At 33.9% G+C, this 21,218-nt stretch overlaps 3 protein-coding genes and 1 long non-coding RNA gene across 5 annotated transcripts; 1 reads left to right on the top strand and 3 right to left on the bottom strand.

Moving 5' to 3' along the window:
- Positions 1-451: 451 nt before the first annotated feature.
- On the bottom strand, positions 452-4,125 carry LDL2 (LSD1-like2). 2 transcript variants are annotated; one of them, XM_039042262.2, is made up of 3 exons: positions 1,971-4,125; positions 1,316-1,879; positions 452-1,227 (listed from the first exon to the last, which is right to left on the bottom strand). In XM_039042262.2, exons 1-3 carry the CDS (start codon positions 3,508-3,510, stop codon positions 899-901), a joined length of 2,433 nt encoding a protein of 810 aa, XP_038898190.1. In that variant the 5' UTR covers positions 3,511-4,125; the 3' UTR covers positions 452-898. The 2 variants fall into 2 exon arrangements, with proteins under 2 accessions (XP_038898190.1, XP_038898189.1); XM_039042261.2 differs by having other exon boundaries at positions 452-1,879.
- A 4,366-nt stretch (positions 4,126-8,491) lies between these two features.
- LOC120085769 (uncharacterized) lies at positions 8,492-9,061 on the bottom strand. The gene is made up of 2 exons (XR_005484030.2): positions 8,933-9,061; positions 8,492-8,851 (listed from the first exon to the last, which is right to left on the bottom strand). It is a non-coding gene; the product is annotated as an uncharacterized LOC120085769 (long non-coding RNA).
- Positions 8,641-13,488, top strand: LOC120085768 (Late embryogenesis abundant (LEA) protein-like protein). The gene is made up of 2 exons (XM_039041950.2): positions 8,641-8,875; positions 8,961-13,488. Exons 1-2 carry the CDS (start codon positions 8,641-8,643, stop codon positions 9,749-9,751), a joined length of 1,026 nt encoding a protein of 341 aa, XP_038897878.1. The 3' UTR covers positions 9,752-13,488.
- THE1 (protein kinase family protein) lies at positions 10,129-13,038 on the bottom strand. Its single transcript, XM_039041949.2, has one exon. It carries the CDS (start codon positions 13,036-13,038, stop codon positions 10,510-10,512), a length of 2,529 nt encoding a protein of 842 aa, XP_038897877.1. The 3' UTR covers positions 10,129-10,509.
- Positions 13,489-21,218: the final 7,730 nt, after the last annotated feature.

The following is a 21,218-nucleotide window of genomic DNA, read 5'->3' on the forward strand; positions in this document are numbered from 1 at the left end:
CTATTTGTATTCCCTATGTACCTTCAGTCCAACAGATTACAGATGTTTTTACGAAAGGGTTATCGAGACAGACGTTTGAAGCTTGTATTAGCAAGTTGGGTCTTGCCGATATCTACGCCCCAAGGGCATTTTTTAATTTATACTATATTTTCTAAATTAGGGTTTCACCTCATTCTATTTATATCTGAGGTTGAGTCTATTGTACGTATGGCATTAAATAATAAGTCCTTTTCTACCGTGGTTTTTCTTCCCTAAATTAGGGTTTTCCACGTAAACTCCTTGTGTCGCCTTCTTTTCTTCTATTTTAATAGTTACCAAACGGAATCTTAATTATAAATTCAAGATATTAGAAGATACCAAAGCCACAGGCGAAAAGGCTTTCTAGGTTGGGATTTTCCAGGAAAAAATTGAGTGTATAATACAGATACGAAATGTGTTGTAAAACTATGGATGCCCAAGAATACAACTGCTTTCTTTGGAGTCAATGAGTTAACATAGAGTTGTATTGAACTACAAAAAAAAATACGGGGAAGAATTGTAACTCCTGTTACCCTAGTAGACACCAAATTGATTAATTACAGTCATTTGATCTACTCAAAAGGTTTTCACATTGATCAGCTGATGATGTTATTACTTTTACCCACACCAAGTCAGTTTGCTTCAGACTTCGATTATCCATGCTGAGGCTGAAAAAAAATCGCACTTTTTCTGAATTGTGAAACAATGAAATAACCAAATTCATCATCCCTTGGGACATAATTCAAATCTTCATCTGGGATTTGACAGGCATGCCTATTTGTGACAGCCCTTTTCAAGCAATATAATGCACCCACATGTTTCCAGGTACTTCTTCTATTTCCAAAAGAGGGTTGGTTCTTAAGTCCACAGCAGCAGAAGATTATCTATTAGATTTGTGGTTGTGGTTGTAGCTGTAGTTGTGATTGAGGTTGGAGTAGCAGTTGGGGTTGAAGCTGTGGCTGAGGAAGCAGTTGCAGTTGGGGCTGGGGTTGTATTTGTAGTTGGGGTTGGGGCTCGGGCTCGGGTTGATATTGCGGCTGGGGCTCAGGTTGATATTGCAGCTGGGATTGCAGTCGTGATTGTGGCTGGGGCTGGGGTTGTGGTTGGGGCTGGGGCTGGGCTTGCATTTGTGGTTGTGATTGGGGTTGAAGTTGTGGTTGTCCAGCAGACAACCGATTCCTCCCCCGGCCTCTTCGAGCACTGGCAATACTAGAAATCAACGAGTTACCGATATTAGCCAAAGCACTGGGTCCCATCAGCTTTAAGCCAAAATTTTTCACTAGATGTGGCAGTCTACCTTCATTCTCTCCAGTTGCAAGTTTTAGCTCACGTGCCTGTTCACGGGATACAATCGTGTAAAGCAGCAGCTGTTGTTGTGAGGGGTCTTCACAATCGTCTGCCAATTCTTCGTCATTAGAACTTTCTCCCTTGCCTCTGAATGTGATTTTCATGACCCCCATAGATTTTTCATCATCTACCAAGGAATTGAAAATAAAGGACAGATTTCCAACTTCAATGTCAGGTTTCCTAAAAAGATCTGCCAAAATATCATGTCTGAGACTTTTCGACATGAACTTCCTAGTATTGTTTGATCGTCCCCGAGTTGCTTGGTAAATACATGAAGCTTCTCTTAGGCCACTCAAGAAGGCACCATGCATGGTGGCTGGATATTGCTTAGTTGTGGCCTCACCGGCAAAGAATAATCTGTTCCACACACTTTCTGCAAGAATGTCGTAATCGTTGCCAGTGGACCCCACTCGAACATGAGAGTATGAGCCGTAAGAAAATGGATCCCTCCCCCATCTTGTGCATATTGTCTGTATTGGATTTGGCACGTCAATACCCTTGGTGCTGAATATGCCTATATGTAGAAAGGTAACAAAGGTTAAATGAGAAGTCTTACAGAAATATTCATATGGTAATTCATGACGAAAACCAGAAAGAGATCATACCTCTGAGAATTCCAAGAACCCGGTGGAGCAACACGGTTGGATCCGTGGATTCAAACGCTTCAGCAGCTTCTCCAGCAACTAGAGCTATAAGAACTGCACCTCCAGAAACAGTATGATAACCATAAAACAAAAAGAACTCCCCTCGCTGATGGCAATGCTCTCTAAGACATCCAAATGTATCTATGTCTTCCCCCCAGAAAACATGAGGAAAAGCCATTGCGACTTTATTCAATAATCCAAAACCCAGTCGCTCAATTGCTGCCAGCTTCCTTTTAGGTAACTCTGGTTCAAATCTGATACGTTTTCGCTTCAGAACCCCAAGTGGGACCGTGCACAGGACCATATCCGCTTGAAACACTTGATCTCCAGCTATTACTTCCACTCCTTCACTTCCATATTTAATAGTGTCAACAACCTGCCCATAAAATATTGGAACTCCTTCACATAATGCTTTTATCAATCTCCAATTACCTCCTGCTAGGAAGCAATGGTCGCCACCCATTTCATAAGGATCGTCTTGATCCCAATGCACAGCAGACAAATTTGAAACACATCCTGCATTTGCGTATTCCAAGTTTGCTATATGCCAATCGAGAAGTTGTCTTTCATCCGTACTCCGAGCCACAGCATACAATTGCCTGAGTTTTTCTAGAACGGTTCCAAGAGATATGTTATTTGCCAATCCTCCCATAATCTTTCTCAGTTCAGTCACTTTGTCTAGCAATTTATTAAAAATAAACTCAATCTTGGCATCAATATCCTTTCCAATCAGTGTCCCATCAGGTTTATACAATGGACAATTATCTCTAACCTTATGAAGCGGAATGGAAAGTTGTCTAGCTAGAACTCCAAGAGGATTAGCATGGATACCAGTAATGACACTGCCACCAAGATCTACAGCAGCAAATTTGCCCTCCTGCCCCATCTTTTGTGTATAAACTCTTCCACCAGGACGATTCCTACCTTCTAAAACAATAACCTTAAAACCAAATGATAATAGCTGCCGTGCTGCAGCTAATCCGGCAAGGCCTGCACCAATAACAATCACAGTTCCTTCAGATCCCTCCTCTGACACTTGAGATGTAAAGGTTGGTGACACACCAAAGTTTATATAGCCATTGTACAGAAGGAAATCATATGCTGCACTAATTAAATGTTCATACTCATTGCTCACAGTTTCTTTAATCTGCCCCTTTGAAAGCCACATTCGTACATTGCCCCGCCACCTCGCGAGGATATGATTTCTAACAACAATGTAATCATTCTGCTCTTTCCCACCCAATTTCTTCACCACCCCTGCTTTAATCTCCTCCTCAAGCAAGGCATCAATTGGGAATCCAACCGATAACGCTATCATAGCCTCAATTTCAGTCTCTTTCTCTAGATCCTCTGCCGTTTTGCTCTTCTTCTTCTTCTTCTTCGAAACACCCCCTAAATGCTTCTCTACAAACTCATCCATTAAATCCTCGTCATAATTTCGCGAAGTAGCTTTCTTTCGCAAGGAACGCTTCAAAACTAAACCAGGGGTTCTATCCATCATTCTACAAACACGTTCCTAAATAAATTCAATCCGTCTAAACATCAAACCTTCAAAATCACAGCAAAAGGAGAAAACCCATCTCGCTCAATACTCCTTACATACTTGGGTAAATCTCAACCAATCTGCCGACTCTGAAATTCAAAAATAAAACTGCCGCCGCTGCTCGAGTATTTAAGAATTCAACGCAACCCCCCAATAAAATTTTAAAAAACAAATGAAAAATCCACTTCCGTCGTTGGAATTTCTCAAAAATACTGCTCGTAATCCACTAGAACATTTGATGAGACAGACGAAAGAAAATCACAGCCCCTGACGTAAAGAATGGAATTAAGAAAAAAATGAAAAAAAAAAAATAGAAGGAAGAGAACGTATCTTGATAGAGTTGAGGAGGAAATGGAAGAGTCAAAATTCGCCAATCTGAAGGGCTAAGTCTCAAATGGAATCGACGAATACAATTAGGGCATTCACCTGCATGGGTTTAAGGCCAAGAATTAACGGAGAAGAAAGAAGAAATTAGGGTTTTTAGGCGAAAACGAATTTAAGAAAAAGGAAATTTATTTTGATTTTTTATTGCAGGAAATTTGAGCAACTGAACAAATTACTCTCATTTTCAACAATTATCCTTTTTCAAATTTGACCTTTTATTTCTCTTCTTTTAATTAATTAATTTATTCTTTTTGATTTACTGTACGAATCTCGCTCCCAAGTCAATAGAAAGTGAGATACCAGTTAAACTATGCTACGTCGGTATTTGTTTATTTTTCTATTGAAATAGTAATTTGTTTGTTTATTTTATGATAATTACATTCTACATATGACGCTTGAACCACTCTCAACATCATATCCTAAATTCTAAGATTTTTAAAGAAATATTTTTAACACTAAGCTTTGATTGTAATGGTTTAGTTCATTTACTCTCAAAGTTTAGGATAAATTACAAAAATTACCCCTAAAGTATGGTGATAATTGCAATTATACCCTTAAACTTTTAATTTTAAAAATTAAGTTCTCAAACTTATACTAGGGTTAAAATTGGACCATCAAACTTTTATAATTGTATAAATTGTAATGATTGTATAAGTTTGAATGTTCAATCTTATCATTTGTAAGTCCAATTTCTACCTTTATTGTAAGCATAATGTTCCAAGTTTAATATTTTTAGAAGTTTGGAGGCCTAACTTTTACAATTCAAAGTTTGATAGTGCAATTACAACTACCACCAATACTCTTTGTTATTTGTCCCATAACAATTTAATTTCTAAACTTTGGTACGTAATAATTCAGTCTTTGTTTTTTTTTTTAAAAAAAAAAAAGTCTTTTGTTTATAAATTACAAAGTCTACAACATTAAATAAAAAATTGATATTTAATTTTGATTAAAAAAAAAGTGTTCCAAAAATTAAATTATTACAACTTTGAAAATGTAGAGCATAAATTATTAGATACTCAATTTAATGATTAAACTGTTACAAAATTGAAACTACACAATCATGTTATAACAAATGAAGGTTTAGGGAGTAGTTCGTTACTTCGGACCAAACTATTTTGCACAATTTTTAACATACCATTATTTAAAAGTTTAGGCTACTTTGATATGATAATTGTATTTATCTATTTTATAGTTCCGTTTGTTTGTTAACTTTTTAGAAAATTATAATAACAACCTCAAAATCAAAGGTTGAATCTCCTTCCCACTTTGTTAAAAAGTAAAAATAAAAGAGAAGATAACCGTGATAAGAAATTATGTTTAATTTTATATTTTGAAATATTTAGTTTTTCCATTCTAACTAAAACTTTTTTTTTTTTTTTAGAGATCTAGTTAAAACTTTTTTCTTTCAAGAAAATGACAAATGTTTTGTTTTTATTTTGAAAAATTAAGTTTATGGATACTATTCTCACCTCCAAATTTCTTTCTTTGTTATCTATTTTTCACCAATGGTTTAAAAAGCCAAGCTAAATTTTGAGAATTAAAAAAAATAACTTTCAAAAAGTTGTTTTTATTTTTTAAATTTGGCTAAGAATTCAACAATTATACTTAAGAAATATGCAAATCATGATAAGAAATATTGATGAAATAGACTTATTTTTCAAAAATAAAAACAAAAAACCAAATTATTACCAAACAGAACATTAAATAATCAATTCTTGAAAGATATCGCAACAAGCCATAACAGAAACAAACTGTTTAATAAGGAAGTTTTGATAAGCAATTATTTGTTTATCATTAAGCAAATAATTGCTTATCAAGTATAAACATATAATTGCTTATCAAGTATAAACAAATAATTGCTTATCAAGTTTGGTGATCTTCCATCGCCCGATGGATATGACACTAAGCTAAACCATTGTGACAACAGAGAGTATGATAAAAAGAGATTTTTTCTAAGTACCTATGATAGCTTTGGCTTCTTTAATGAAGAATTCAAGCTTCGTAAAGTCAATAGATTCATTATTCAAAAATTTAATCACCTCTAAATAATCAGATTCTACTTCGATCTTTCACGGAAGTATGATTAACAGATACAAGAAACGTCTTCAATGTTGGTTATAGTGTCTTGGACTTTCAATGAAGGCCATACTTAAAACTTATTTGACATTCATGACATTGAGTGAAAGACGATATAAATTTAGGTCAAAAATTAAAATTTTCCTACCCCTTGAACTCTTAAAAATATTATAAGTTTAGCAAAAGGATTTCAAGGAGTCTTAGCTTTAGGTCATTAATCTGATTAAAAAAAACAAAAGAAAGTATAAAGAGAGGCTATTTACTGCTGTCCAAAATGAGAATGGGACATGCCAGGAAAAAAAAATTAAGCCTTCTTATAAAAAAAAGTATACTCTTACTAAAGAAAACACTGAATCAATTAGATATTGTATCGATTCAAAATTCGAAGCTCATGTTTAGATTGATTTTGAATGATTAGAAATGTATTTCAATATGATTTTGAATTGGACAAAAAATTATGTTAATCATTGCAAAATTACTTCAAAACATGCTATAAACTTTAATAACTGAATCAATTTAGACTCCCTGTTATATCCATTTTAAAATCATTAAAACATTATTCTCATAAGGTAAAGACATTCTAAGTACATGAAATAACCTAATATTTGAAAGAAATTATGAAATCAAAGTTAATAGTAAGCATTTTTTCAAAAGAAAAGGAGGAAAAAAGTTAATGTCAAAGCGAGCATATTTCAACCAACATGAATGTGTTAGCGACTAAGAAAAATGACAGAAGTTAAACACCTCTATATCTTTGTAATGATATATGATATATTATCTACGTTGAACCATAATTTCAATATTTTACAAAATCATGCTATGATGACCATTTCAAAACTCCATTTGAGAGCCATTGTTTTAACCAATTCAAGATGAAGACTAAGAAAAATAGTTTTTACCAAACAAACAAAAAAAAAAGGGACAAAAACATAGATATAGTTTGAAGAACATGTGAATTAGAACATTAATTTGAAAAGACAAAACAAAAACCATGGCGATTTTCGTGTCAAAGGAACCATGTGAATTTGGTTGTTGTTTAGCTTTGTTTCTTTAGTGTCATCTATACTCAATTTCTCATTATTATCAAAAGTCTAACCCTTCAAAGCTTAAAAGATGATTTCTTTCTAAGTTTCATGAATTAAAGACGAATATTCACAACTATCTTAGTTAACTATAAGACAGTTGTTTTCAAACAATGGTCTTCTGTTCTTTCTTGTTTACAAAATTACTTTTACCATGGCTCTTAAAGGTCAAGATTTTTGTGTATTCAGCTTCTTAATCTAATCTACGATTAAATATATATCTGAATAACATTGAAAACGCGAACTACAAAATTATGTTTTTATATCACCAACCAAACACACATTTGGATTGTAAAATCCATGTGTTTTATATACAAAAGAATTGAGTTTTACTTTGTGTTTGACCTACATTTAATTTGGGTCATTTGGGGTAAAAATGCACAATTGCATATATGACATTTGGCAATCTAACACAAAATAATAACAAATTTAGCACAACTCAAAATTATTAGTAAATATGACAAAATTTTAATTTCTATCGGTACATATCACTAAGTGAGGTCTACCAATGATGAACCTATCCGATAGACATATCATTGACTGATGGTTATCAAATAATAGACTTATCATTAATGGAAATCTATCATTGATACGTGTCTATCATTCATTATTTCCGTACTCTTTTGCTATTATGTTTGTTGTTATTAATATCATATCAATATAATAGAAATATATTATATAGGAAATAAGAATTATATTATTTTACTTCAATTATTAGGTGATTTTTTGCGTGGTCGTTCAACTATAAACATGACAATGTTATTTATTTGAGAAAACATAAAAAAGTCTATCAAACATGAGAAATATTAGTTGCTAGTAAAAATAAAATAGTTCTACTAGTTATAAAAAGTTATTACTAATGGACATTAATAGTCTATCGATAATTTACATAAAAATTATTCATCAATAATAGACATAAAAATAGTTGATAAGTGATAGACATCTATCAATGATAAACTAAAAATGGAGTCTCTCAATGATAGACTATTAAAATGACTTCTTCGTGATAGAAGTTTATCATTGATAGACTATATGAATGTTTTATCATTTTAGACCCATTTTTCTTTTTTTCTTTTTTTCTTTTTTTAAGAAAAGAAATGCCATATTTACAAATTATTTTATGACAAGTTAACAACTAAATTTGCTACCCATTATAATTATCCATATTTGATGAGTGAATTTCTAATCTCAAACAGACAGATATTATCTGTTCTTATTTGAAAGTCGAAGGTATCTTAACCATTTGAGAACCTTTCTAGCCAGCTTCAACCTTGAAGATGTTCACTTGCAGTTCTTTAAACTAAAACTACAGCTCCCAAAGCGTTGACCAATTTTATAAATCCATAAAGCAACAATATCAAAATCTAATGAAACTCAAAACTTCAACTAGAAGCTGAGTAAAAATGGAACAATGCATTTGCTTCAATAGTGCTTAATAGTCTGGGAAAATGCCCACTTTCGCACTCAATGGCTTTTATAAAAGATACAAGGAAAACCTGTGCTTGACCATCTCAAGTCATTGGCTGCCATTGAAGAAGCTCAGATGATCATGGGGAGATTTAGCAGAAATGAAATCTCTATCATTCTTCTGGTGTTCATGTCTGGTTTGTTGCAGATCCATGGTGCTGATACATTAACTTGTTACAGGAGCAACAGCCCGTGTCGTTTCAAGCAGATGCGTTGCCCAGCAGAATGCCCATCAAAATCACCATCAAACCATACCGACAAAGTTTGTTACGTCAACTGCGAATCGCCTGTATGCAAAGCAGAGTGCAAAAGTAAGGCTGGATAATGCTGATTTCAATCATGAATGAGTTGTGAAGTTTGTTTATGACTTATTTGTTTTTTGTTCCACAATGACAGGTTCAAAACCAAACTGTAACGGTCCCGGCTCAGCATGCTTGGACCCCAGGTTCATTGGAGCTGATGGTATTGTGTTCTACTTCCATGGAAAAAGCAACGAACACTTCAGCTTGGTATCTGATCTCGATCTGCAAATCAATGCACGGTTCATTGGACGAAGGCCTGCAGGCAGATCCAGGGACTTCACATGGATTCAAGCTCTAGGTTTCCTCTTCAATTCTCACTCCTTCTCACTTGAGGCCAAACGAGCAGCAACTTGGGACAACAAAGTTGATCGCTTGAAATTCACTTACGACGGAAAAGAAGTTGTTATACCAGATGGTCGTCTCTCGCAATGGAGGTCCTCAGAAAGCAATATTATAGTTCAAAGAACATCAACCAGCAACAGTGTCTTGGTAATTCTCCCTGAGATAGCAGAGATATCAGTTAACGTTGTACCGATCACTAAAGAAGATGATAGAATTCATAACTATCAGATACCAAAAGATGACTGTTTTGCTCACTTGGAAGTCCAGTTCAGATTCCATGGCCTCTCATCGAAGGTTGAAGGAGTGCTTGGAAGGACTTATCAACGTGACTTTATTAATCCTGCAAAGCCAGGAGTTGCAATGCCTATTGTAGGAGGTGACAAGGAGTACAGGACCTCATCGCTCCTCTCGGCCGATTGCAGTGCTTGTTTGTTTTCCCCTGCCAGAATCTCAAACAAAGTAGATCCAAAGATAATGCAATATAGCTTCATAGACTGCTCTGGAGGAAGCACAAGTGGAAACGGAATAGTTTGCAGAAAATAAATCACAATAACCAGAATCAAGTCATACTAAACATTGAATAATGAAGCTTTTGCTTCACACTGTCTAATAGTCTACTCTCATGGAGAGTTTGACTGGTTGTCTTCTGTTGAGTGATTCGTTTCTACTTTTGGGTGAATCTTACAGTACCTTAGTATTCAGCTCTGTCAAGAAAGTGTGTTTACCAAATTCCAATTCAATTGTTCCCATTTCAATTCAACACAAATCAATCTTGAAGTTCTCACAAACTAAGAGAATTATCTGCCCATTTCAAGTCATTTGACTATTAACTTCTTTTCCTTGCAGACATGTTAGTGTCGTTTTAGGATACAATATATATAAGAGAGTAATAAACAGAATAGAACATAGAACTACAAATATTAAGTCAAAAACTTGTGCTTTATTCACTATACCTTTCATCAGAAACAAAAACATTATACAACTAATACAATCCATTGTCTGAGTAAATGTGTAACAACAACCTGGGGCAGCTAATGTCTAGCAGCCTGAATGTGAAAAATAAAGAGTAGACTGTTTACTGTACCAATTAATCTTGAAATGATCCACGGATGCCGCAGAACCATGTTACAATCTGAATGAATTGAGCGAATGGAATTTAATCTAAGAGAAAGAAATCACAGAACAATATATTTCTTCATTTGTCCACTGTAAATATATTAGACTCACTCAATGCGAGGACCCCCAGTGCCTTTGCAGGTCATCCAGGATAAATCTTACTAGCTGAGGAATGTTTCCTTTTCTCATCTACCACGAGGATTTACGAGCTGCGAAAATACTGCACTTGTTGCAGCATCTTCTGCATCATCGTCGGTGCCAGAGTTCCCTCCATCAATCATGCTTACACTATTATCAAATGGCTCAAGTGGGGTCAGTTGGATGGTAGGGATGTGATTTGTGCTGTTGTCTTCAGGTTCCATTAGAGCAGATGAAGTTTCCTCGAGCTGAAGAGCATATTCCAAGTTCCACAGGACATCTCCCATAGATGGCCTGTCAACCCCATACTCGGCTAGACACTTCTCAGCTGTTTCACCAAACTTCTTAAGCGAAGCCGGATTAACTTTACCTACCAGATTTGGGTCCATGATATGATCTAGCATGCCCTTCTTCTGCCAGGTCATTGCCCATTCTGCTATATTGACTTGTTCTCGGGGCAGAACAGGGTTTAGTGCTGGCCTCGTGCAAAGAACTTCCATTAGAACGACCCCGAATGAATAAACATCTGACTTCTCGGTGAGCTGTTGTCGCCTGAAGTATTCAGGATCAAGGTAACCAAAACTACCCTTGACAGCAGTGCTTACATGAGTCTGATCCAGAGATGGCCCGGTTTTTGAGAGACCAAAGTCTGCAACTTTGGCAACGAAATTCTCATCCAAGAGAATGTTTGTGGTTTTAACATCTCGGTGTATTATGCTTTGAGCTGCACCAGTGTGAAGATAGTGAAGCCCCCTCGCAGCACCAATGCAAATATCAAGTCGTTGCTTCCATGACAACGGTGGTAGATCTGTTCCATACAAGTGACTCCGGAGGGGTCCATTTGCCATATACTCATAGACAAGAATCATTTCTGATCTTTCATCACAGTAGCCAATAAGAGACACAAGGTGACGATGTCGTAGCTTTGATAACATTTCTATTTCAGTTCGAAATTCGGCAAGACCTTGTTCTGATCTGGGGTTACCTCTTTTAACAGCAACTTTCATACCATCTTCAAGTGTTCCCTTATAAACCCTACCAAAACCACCAACTCCAAGGAGCAGATTTTCATCAAATTTGTTGGTAGCATCAAGAATTTCCTGAAATGTGAAGAATCTGCCGAGACTGGAGGAAGCCAAAGAAATGAAGCTTGCAGTTCCACTCTTTTGAGAAGTTGTTGACACTTTTGTGATGGTTTGAGAGTTTCCATATAAAGGCAAAGGCAGCCAAGGGTGTGCTGGTTGAGTAGTCTTTGACTTGCGTCCTACAAAACAGCAATAACACAATACGAGCAAAGCAAGGCCTACTACAGATCCCAAGACAGAACCAACAATGATTGCGATATTGTTCTTCTTTGAAGGCGCATCTGGGAAAAGACTTTCAACAGAAGAAGTTCCATCCAAGCTCCCAGCTTGGTTGCTTATCTTCATAATCTCCAACCCATTCATGGTTGCATTGGTGATGTCTGCCATTGTATCTGGACCAACACTAACAGTCAAAGTAGTTGAATCTGCTGAGTTGGAAATGAAGTCTTTATAATAAGGCACACCCAAGTCACCGGTTAACGATGATAGATCGAAGCTTCCCAGAGCATTATCAGAATTTATGTAAAGATTGAAAACCAGATTATTGAGAACCTTGCTCATTATATCACAAAAGTGTACCCTGACAAAATATTGAAAATTTGGCTCAACAGAGAAAACCCAAGTCAAGTTGAAGTTCACATTCGGTACATTTGGGTCTCCCATGGCATCGGCAGTTGCATAAACCCAATTTGGTGCAGTTTCTTGTGTCACACCAGCATGATATTTTATGCCCGCCGGGTTGGCAGAGACATTCACTGCAGAACTGTTGACATGTAGGTATTTCATGTCATTCTCCCAAGTCCTTCCAAGTGTATCATTTTGTGAAGTGAGTAAAGGACCCCCCATATTCAGCCGGTAAACAGTTTCAAAAGCAAGTTCCGAGATGCCGCTAAAAGGAGCAGATGGATTCAAAGCCAAGGCTTGGTCAGGTATCAGCTCATTAGGCATCGAGACAACTTCAATCGCATTAACAAATGAAACAGAACCATTGGACGGAATGAAAGTCAGGGTCAAGGAATCTGAAGTGACATTGATTGCATACTCCTTGAACATAAAAGAACCATTGTAGTTCTTGAAAGTGAAGTTGTTCAACAGCACAAACTTCTCAGTAACAACAGTAATTGATGCAGATGCAAGATTCCGCTCCGACTTTGGAATAGGATAAAAATACAACCGAACCCAATGCCGACCTTCTTTCCTGATTTCGAATTTATATGAAGCAACACTCGTGAAAACCCGAGCAGATTGATAGATTGGAGATGGAGCAGTTGTACCTTTTGGACTAACAACAACAGAGCTTTCACCATCATTGGAGAGCAATGAATGTCCAGAATCAGGAACAAAAGTTCTACCTTGGAAGGTGATGTTTTGTGTAGAACCGCACGATATCAAATAGTTATCAATGGGAGTGAAAGAGGCGTAAGATCCAATACACATGAACAAGACCACAGACAGAACCATAGACATGGAAACAAACTTCATTTTCACCATTTCCAATAACCCCAGATCCTAAAACCACAATAAACAACAAACTCAAGCTCCTAATCTTCCCTAACTTGTAAGAACAGACCCCAAAAAAAAAACCCAACAGCCTCTCTTTCGATCTGCAAACACAAATCCAAAAGAAACCCAATACAAAACCAACCAAATCCCTCAAAACCCACCTCCCTCTGGATCTATCTCACAATGCACATTTCACAAATCCACAGCTAAAACACAATTTCAGTACAGATATGTAACTCCATTGCAGACCACAAAAGTCTAAATCAGGTTAGACTTCTCAAAGAACAAAGAGACAAATAAGAAATGGAAATGTGTCTTACCTGATGAAGAACACAACAAATCTTGAAAGGGGTATTTGGGAAATATGAATCAAAGAGAAAAGAACCCAGAGAAGGGAAGAAGAAGAAGAAGAAGAAGAGATCCCACTAATCCCGGCATGAAAGGCCCGTTGAGCAGAGTTTTTTTAGTGCAGCTACCACACTAAACTTTCCAGGCTGTTATCGAGGCTGTCATCAATAGAGAAAAACTAGAGACCCCACAAAGAAGAAAAGAGGAGGAAATGGAAGTCTTCTTGCTCCAAACTCTTACTCTTTCACCATTTCAATTAAAACCAGCTGTTTTTCTTTGCCCCCCCTCACATTCATATTGGGGTTTTCTGACTTCGTTGCATAGAATCTTTTACAGCGATTACAAATACAAAAACTAAAGACGCCATGAACAAATGCTGCCTCTGCCTCTGCCTCTGCCTTCCCTCTCTGCTACAGCAATTGGCTTTTTTTTCGGCCATTTCCCTTCTCAATCACAAGAGTTTCAATTCATTTTTGTTTTCTTTTTACCCTTTTTTTCCAAAATGGGTTATCTATCTCATAAATGATGTTTTTAATTTCAACTCATGTGAGGAAAAATAGATGACTTAACCACTTGGGTTGTTTTCCATTCTCTGTCAAAGTTGTTTAAGTATGATAATCATACAACAAATACTAATATTATGGATTCCTAATATGATAATGTGGTGTATTTTTAGTAATTGACATTGGTTTTTTTTTTTTCCTATAGATTGAATGCTTAAGTATTAGTATCCGATTTGTTACACTAAAAAAATCTTATTCAACTTGAAGAGTTAGTCATTAAACTTGTAGAATCTTATTTTGTTATAAACTTTCAAATTTTTAATCTAATAGTTTCTTAGGATTAACTGTTATATCAGCATTTAGCAAAATAATTTAGATCAATTTAAAGATTCACTAGAAATATTTTAGATGTAAATGATCAAATTGGCACCATCTTAGAGGTTGGAGATAAATTAATAACTACATGAAAAATTATTTTTAATGTTAAATTGTTAAAAATATTTTCAAATATAGTAAAATGTCACAATCTATCGATAATAGACAATAACATTTTGTTATATATGTAAATATTTGATTCGTGTTTTATGTTAAAGAACGATATTATAAAGACAAACTTAAATTATTATTACCCAAATAAGTTTAGCTTAATAGCATGTGCTCTTTTCTTTGGTCAAGTCGTTTTAATGTAATAAGTGGACTCACGAGTTATTAAGATTTGAACATTCGACTTCAAAGTAGATACTATACATTTTTATGTCAATTAAACTTGGCACGTCTTGAAACAAAATATTATTTTTTTATATAGAAAAAAAAGGGTATTATTATTTAAAAAAAAAAATTAAAATAATGTTATTTTTTTAAGGATCCAAAGGGTATGGTTGCTGTGCAGGGACAAACGATTAACAGGGACCCGCTTTACGCGGCTTTAAGATACGGAAGAGCTGGTCATGGGACGTCAATTCACGGTGTTAAATCGCCGCTAACTTGATTCTTCCCTCGGAGACGCCTGCTTTGCTAGCTGTTTGACGGCTGTATGACGGTGCTATAATTAATATTTTTGGTTTTTTTTTGTTCCTTATATTTATTTTCTTTTAATCCATCCTCAAAATTATTGTATCTGTTTCTCAAAATACCTGAGTAACGATACCATCCACATACACACACACATATATATAGCATTGAATTAAATATACGGAGAGAGGAATCAAACCTAACCTCTATGTCAATTAAGCTATATTTATTTTGACATATAATCAATATTTTCGTTGAAATAAATATAAAGAAAGAAAAAAACCAAAAGATTATTGTACCTATTTGTCAATACATTATACATATGTTAAAACAAACTTAATACAAGAGTGTTATTAACCATAAAATTTGTAGTTTGAATCTCTCTATCCTTATTGTACTCAAAAAATACATTATAATTGTGATACTAAATTTTTATCGATATTTTTACATTTTCATGAGTTCAAACGGACAGGAGAAGTGATTCGATATTTTCATTATATCGTAGAAGATTTCATCAAACAAGAAAAAATAACCAAAAAAAAAAATGTAAATAATAAACATTTTTACTATATTTTTTATATTTTTTCTAGAAATTTCTATCGACATCGACATTTTAAATTTTAATTATATCATATTTAATTAATATTAATAAATATAAAATATAATTTAAAATAATATACATCCTTTTAAGGTTATATTACATATACATACACTAAAAATTCAAATATAAATTAATTCATTAATATTAATATAAATATAGTTGAATTGACATGGAATATATATTATCAGATTAGATGTTTAAATTTTCTACGAAGTAAAAAAAAAACTAAAAAAATATTTGTATGCAAATTTGTTATATATATATATATATATATAGTAAATACATTTTTATTCCATTTATGAGATGAAAAGTGGAAAGAATAAACTGTTGTAATCAATATGAATGTTAATAAATTAAAATAATTATGGGTTCAATATTTTTCCCTTTCCAAAAACAATTTATTTGGTACTTAAATATAGAATATTATTTCGTAAATGGATAAGAATTTTTACTTTAAAATCATAGTAATTTTTTTTTTTCCCGAGATGAGATAATCCAATATTTATTCTTGGAAGTCATAGTATATGTTTTATATCATTTGACTATAATTAATTTGAAAAAAAATATATGAATTTTGAATAAATATTTTTATTAATTTATCTTTTCAAAAAATACAAATAAGGACAAACATGTCAAATTTTTGTGTGGGGATAGTGTCAAAGATAACTCCAAATGGAAACGAGAAGTGATTTCATTTTAAACAAGAATAAGAATATGAACAACTTTTTTTAAGAGTGGGCATTCTCTTACCAGATTCTAGGTCTTGCTTTTTTTTTTTTTCAATAGAAAGGGGTATTACAAGTATCCACCCATAAAAAATTATAAATATCGTTATAATTTAATTATGTTTAAATTGACACTAATCTATTCCTAAATTTCAACGATGATATTTTTATATCTTAATATTTTAAAGATTTAACATCTCTAAATTAATATAACTTTGGCTTATATGAATTTATATTGTCAACTTCGAAATTTGAGATTCAATCATTCCACTTACATAATTTTTTTGTATTGTTATCTACTATTTACCAATATTAAAAGAATAAGTCAAATCCTAAAAACTGGAAAAAAAGTAGTTTTTATTTTTTTTTTTATAAAAAAATTTATTTTTATTTTTAAATTTAGCTAAGGTCCACAGAAATAAACACAAGAAAGATTTCCGTTCACAAATTAATAGGTTAAGGATTTAAGATAGCGTGTATTATTTCTTGCCCACATCTCCGTTTTTTAAATTTAGCTAAGAATTCAAACTTTTACTTAAAAGCGATATAAATCATTAAAAAAAGTTGTTTTCAAACAAAGGAAAACAAGCCAATTTATTTACAAATATAATAAAATATCACTATCTATCTGTTATAGACCGCAATATACATGTATCATGGTCTATCAACATCTATCAGTATCAGCAACAAATGTCTATCGCACTCTATCACTTAGACAATGAAATTTTGTTATATCTATAAATATTTTCAACAATTTTACCATTTTAAATAATTACCTTATAAAAAAAATAAGAGAAAATAAACTGACCTTTTAAAAATTAAAAATCTAAAATCAAAATAATAATCAGAACGAATCTATATAATCCACAGTAATTATAAAGTAAGCAATTAATTTATAAGTTAAAAAAAACTTTCGCCGGCCAACAAATTATATCAAAATAGAAAGAGAGATTAAAAAAAAAAAGACAACCAATCAAATTTTATGGAATGAACTTTTAAATAGGTGGTGGATAATTGGGAAATAGAGCTGACATTAAACTTAGACAATTAATCGTGTAAGAAAAATAATTATATAATAACATAATTAATTTATTAATTGGACGTAACCAGACAACCCATTACATTACATTAGAATTGACTTCAAAAAAGACAAAATAAAAAAAAATAGAAATAGAAATAGAAATTAAAAAAACTGAATTTATTTCTGAAAATAGGCGTACCTAAGCACATGGCCACGTACTCCCAACATCGCTTTCATTTATTTTTAATATTTTCCTCCCTATTATTCAATTCTAAATATACATTTTTTAAGCATATAAATATTCTTTTTTATTTTTTAAATAGATTTTCTTGATTGAGATTGATCTTTCTTGGGGGGGTTTTTATTTCTGAAAAATTCGGGTATTTCTCGTCATATTATGAAAATTATGGTACGTAGACGGTTTAACCAAAATATAAATAAATGAAGTATGCACATGAAAATAAGAACATGCTTAGAAGTGATTTTCAAATAAGTAAAATTACTTTTGACATTTTCAAAATAGTTCCAAAACATGCTTTTATCATTCAAAATTAATTTTGATGATATGAAAATTGTATAATTTTTGTATGGTTCTTATTTTTTGTAATACCGGACCGCATGTTCATAACAAAGATAAATAATTAATATTAAATTAATTTTAAGTGATTAAAGGAACATGATCGAAATAATTTTAACAATTTCAAAAATCATTTTGAAACATGCCAAAGATAGTATAAAATCGTGTAGGAAGAACTCGTAAGTTAAAGGTCAATTCAACCAACTATTTTAATTTATAGATTTTTTTAAAGCTTTTTTATTCATGTATTTTAGTTTAACCACAGGAAAATTAAAAGGATATTATCATTTTAGAAACTATTTAGGAAAATATTGTTGTTTTCAAACTATTTGTAAAAATATTGTTGTTGTTGTTTTTTTTAAATAAGTCGAGGGTTGAAAATTCAACCTAGATAGATCGAATTTTGAACCCTCGACCTTCCTTTCATTTGTACGTCGAACTTTGAACCCTCGACCTTGCCCTTCCTAACATTATTATTGAGTCTGTTAATTATCATTCCGGAGACAAAAAGATCATATTTCTAAATTTTCATAAGGTCCCCCTGGAATTCCTTCCAAAGCTTGTTAAATAATTTTTACGGATTCTGTCATCTCAGCAAGTCTGACTAAATAACGAGCTAATGAATCTCCTTCTTTTTGCCACTGAACTTCCCAATTTCGAGAGCGAGAGCGAGAGGGAAATAGCGAGATTTTGATAGAGAGCGAGAATACCGTATAAATTTTCCTTTTTTTCCTTTTTAATTATTACACATTCCACCTTCTTCTTTCTAATCCTTTCTTTTTTCTTTTTTCTTTTTTTTTTAATTTTTCATTTTATAAAAACAATTTCTAAAAATATTTTATTATTTTATTTAAACTCTAAAAAGAATAGATTAAAAAAAATAATAACTCATAAAAATTAAAAAATGTAAATTAAATATCTCATTTATATAAAAATAATTACAAAAATTAATATGTCCCACAAGGCGGACGTCGTCGATTTCGAGCTGGTTGTCGTCATCGACTTCGAACTTGAGGTTGCTCGGGTTCTTCTTGATGTTGCTCTAGTACCTCTACAGGCGCTTTATAATATAAATATTCATTGTGCTCTCCACGACCCTGACCATGTCCATATACGTATGAAGACGAAGGACCAACCTCTAAGTCATAATGTCCTGAACCAAATGCTGGCATCATCATCATCAGACTAACATAATTAGTTTGACTCTGCGTCTGCACCATAGGGGGCAACTCTTCCACATTATGTGCAACCTCATCAAATTCATCCTCTTCCTGAACAAGTCCTCTACGTCTAGGAGCTAGTGGAGGAACAATAGGTATATCGTACATATAATGAATTTCCTCCATATAGCTTTGGTTGTCACTACATGTAGCAAGGACCTGGTTCGAATCATTCGCAACCTCATGAAGTCTATTGTTGTTCGATCTCTGTGAATTATAAAACAATTAGACAATATTTAAAATAAATTTAAATTAAAAATAATTAGATAATATTCATTCATTTACCAGATGACCCACAGCTGCTCCCAGACGCGTAGCGCCTTGTGATATTATTATACCAATGAATATATTATGGAGTGACATCTGTGTCAAACTGTTCAAGAGAAACCCCCACTGCAATAAACCTTGCACGATAGTGCCATCACACTACCAAATGTGTAACTTTTTCGGACCAATCTCCAGTCCTTAGATTAATATCATGCAGTACGAGTTCAGTATTACAAGGCGATGGGACATCCTATTGAAAACCGAATTGTCTCATCACCCTGTTAGGAAGATGCCACTCACCAATGTGAAAACATATGAGAGGACTCATCGTCCGCCATATGTTTTGACCATTCGTACAAAAATTAGGCAAAGTATGCATAATAATTTTGTACGGCTCCCAAATAACCTGAAACACAAAATATTATATTAGAGAATATTAAAGACAAATACAATAAAAATGTGAATAAAATAATCAATTAGGTTTAGTGTAATGTACCTGTTCAGGTTGAAGCAAATCAAACATATATCTATACTGGTTGATTACATGTGTGGCTGTCCTAGTCACACAAAATTTGTCTCTCCACCTAAATTTTTAAATTGATAATTTAGAATTTAAATTAACTAGATCAGTGATATAAAAATTAAATTGAATTAAAACAACATACCGAGAATCGTAGGCTTGTCCAACTAACTGAGCGTCATTAACATGATGTAGCTGTGGAGCCATTGTTGGAAATCGCTCCCAAGCCCATAGTTGCAAAAGTATGAGAGGCCCAACTATCTCTCGAACCTCAGGTCTTGTTGCTTTGCATAGTTGTCTATACAACCATGCCAAGCATGCTCCACCCCACGAATACCGCCCCACATCATGGAGGTTAGCTAACAGTGGCAGGAACATCAAGTGAACAAAATGACTTGATTTATCTGAAAACAGACTTCCACCCATCATTTGTAGTATATATGCTCGTGCATATCTTATGAAGGTTTCCTCGTCTGCATCATCTGTGAGCTCACGAAATTGTGTTCCTAACCATATTAAACTTAACCTCGATCCTTTAATCTTGTCGGCAGGTGGGGTCGCACTGAGGTACAGTTGACAAACTTCTAACCAGTCATCGTACATCACTCCGGTGACCGGCTCACCGTCAACAGGTAACCCCAACAACACTTCTATGTCTTGTAGAGTGATAGTGCACTCTCCAACAGACATATGAAATGTATGCGTCTCGGGCCTCCATCTCTCGACCAAGGTTGTGATCAGATGCCAGTCCAACTGAATAAATCATAATCTGGCAACCCCATAGAATCCAGATGTGCACAGTAGCAGTAGTATTCGAGGGTGGAGCGGGATAGTGCGCTGAGAACTGCCTCTCGACGTCTGCAAGATATTTCTCCAGTAGTACGATCTCGCCATACAACATATGATCGATGAATGGATTGGTCGTACAAAACATCGGGATCAACAGGTCCTGAGTTTAAAGCCATGATCTGTATTAAAATTGACTATAATTGAATAATAGAGAAAAGTGTGAGAGTAAAGAATAATGTAAAAAACTCACGGAAGAATGTTATCTTCTCTCGACGCTCCAATGCATCCCTTATTTCTTCTCTTCTTTTCTCAAAATAGTTCACGCATTTGAAGAATGTTATCTGAGCAAGAGCATTTATAGGCAACATTCGAGCTCATTTAAGGACTTCATTTATGCACTCTGATAGATTTGTCGTACTGAAATTATACTAGCATGTCGATCTGAAATTATTCAGCATGTCGATCTGAAATTAAACACACCTCTTCGTGTGTTACAATTTCTCTCAGGTGTTTCATACTTAGTGATCTCGAATAAGCCATCATACCGAGCGGTACTGTTCATGTAACAAGTGGCAAGCATTCGGCA

The sequence above is a fragment of the Benincasa hispida genome, chromosome 9 (assembly GCF_027475165.1).
Source record: "Benincasa hispida cultivar pf3 chromosome 9, pf3_genome.v1.1, whole genome shotgun sequence".
Taxonomy (NCBI): Eukaryota; Viridiplantae; Streptophyta; class Magnoliopsida; order Cucurbitales; family Cucurbitaceae; genus Benincasa; species Benincasa hispida.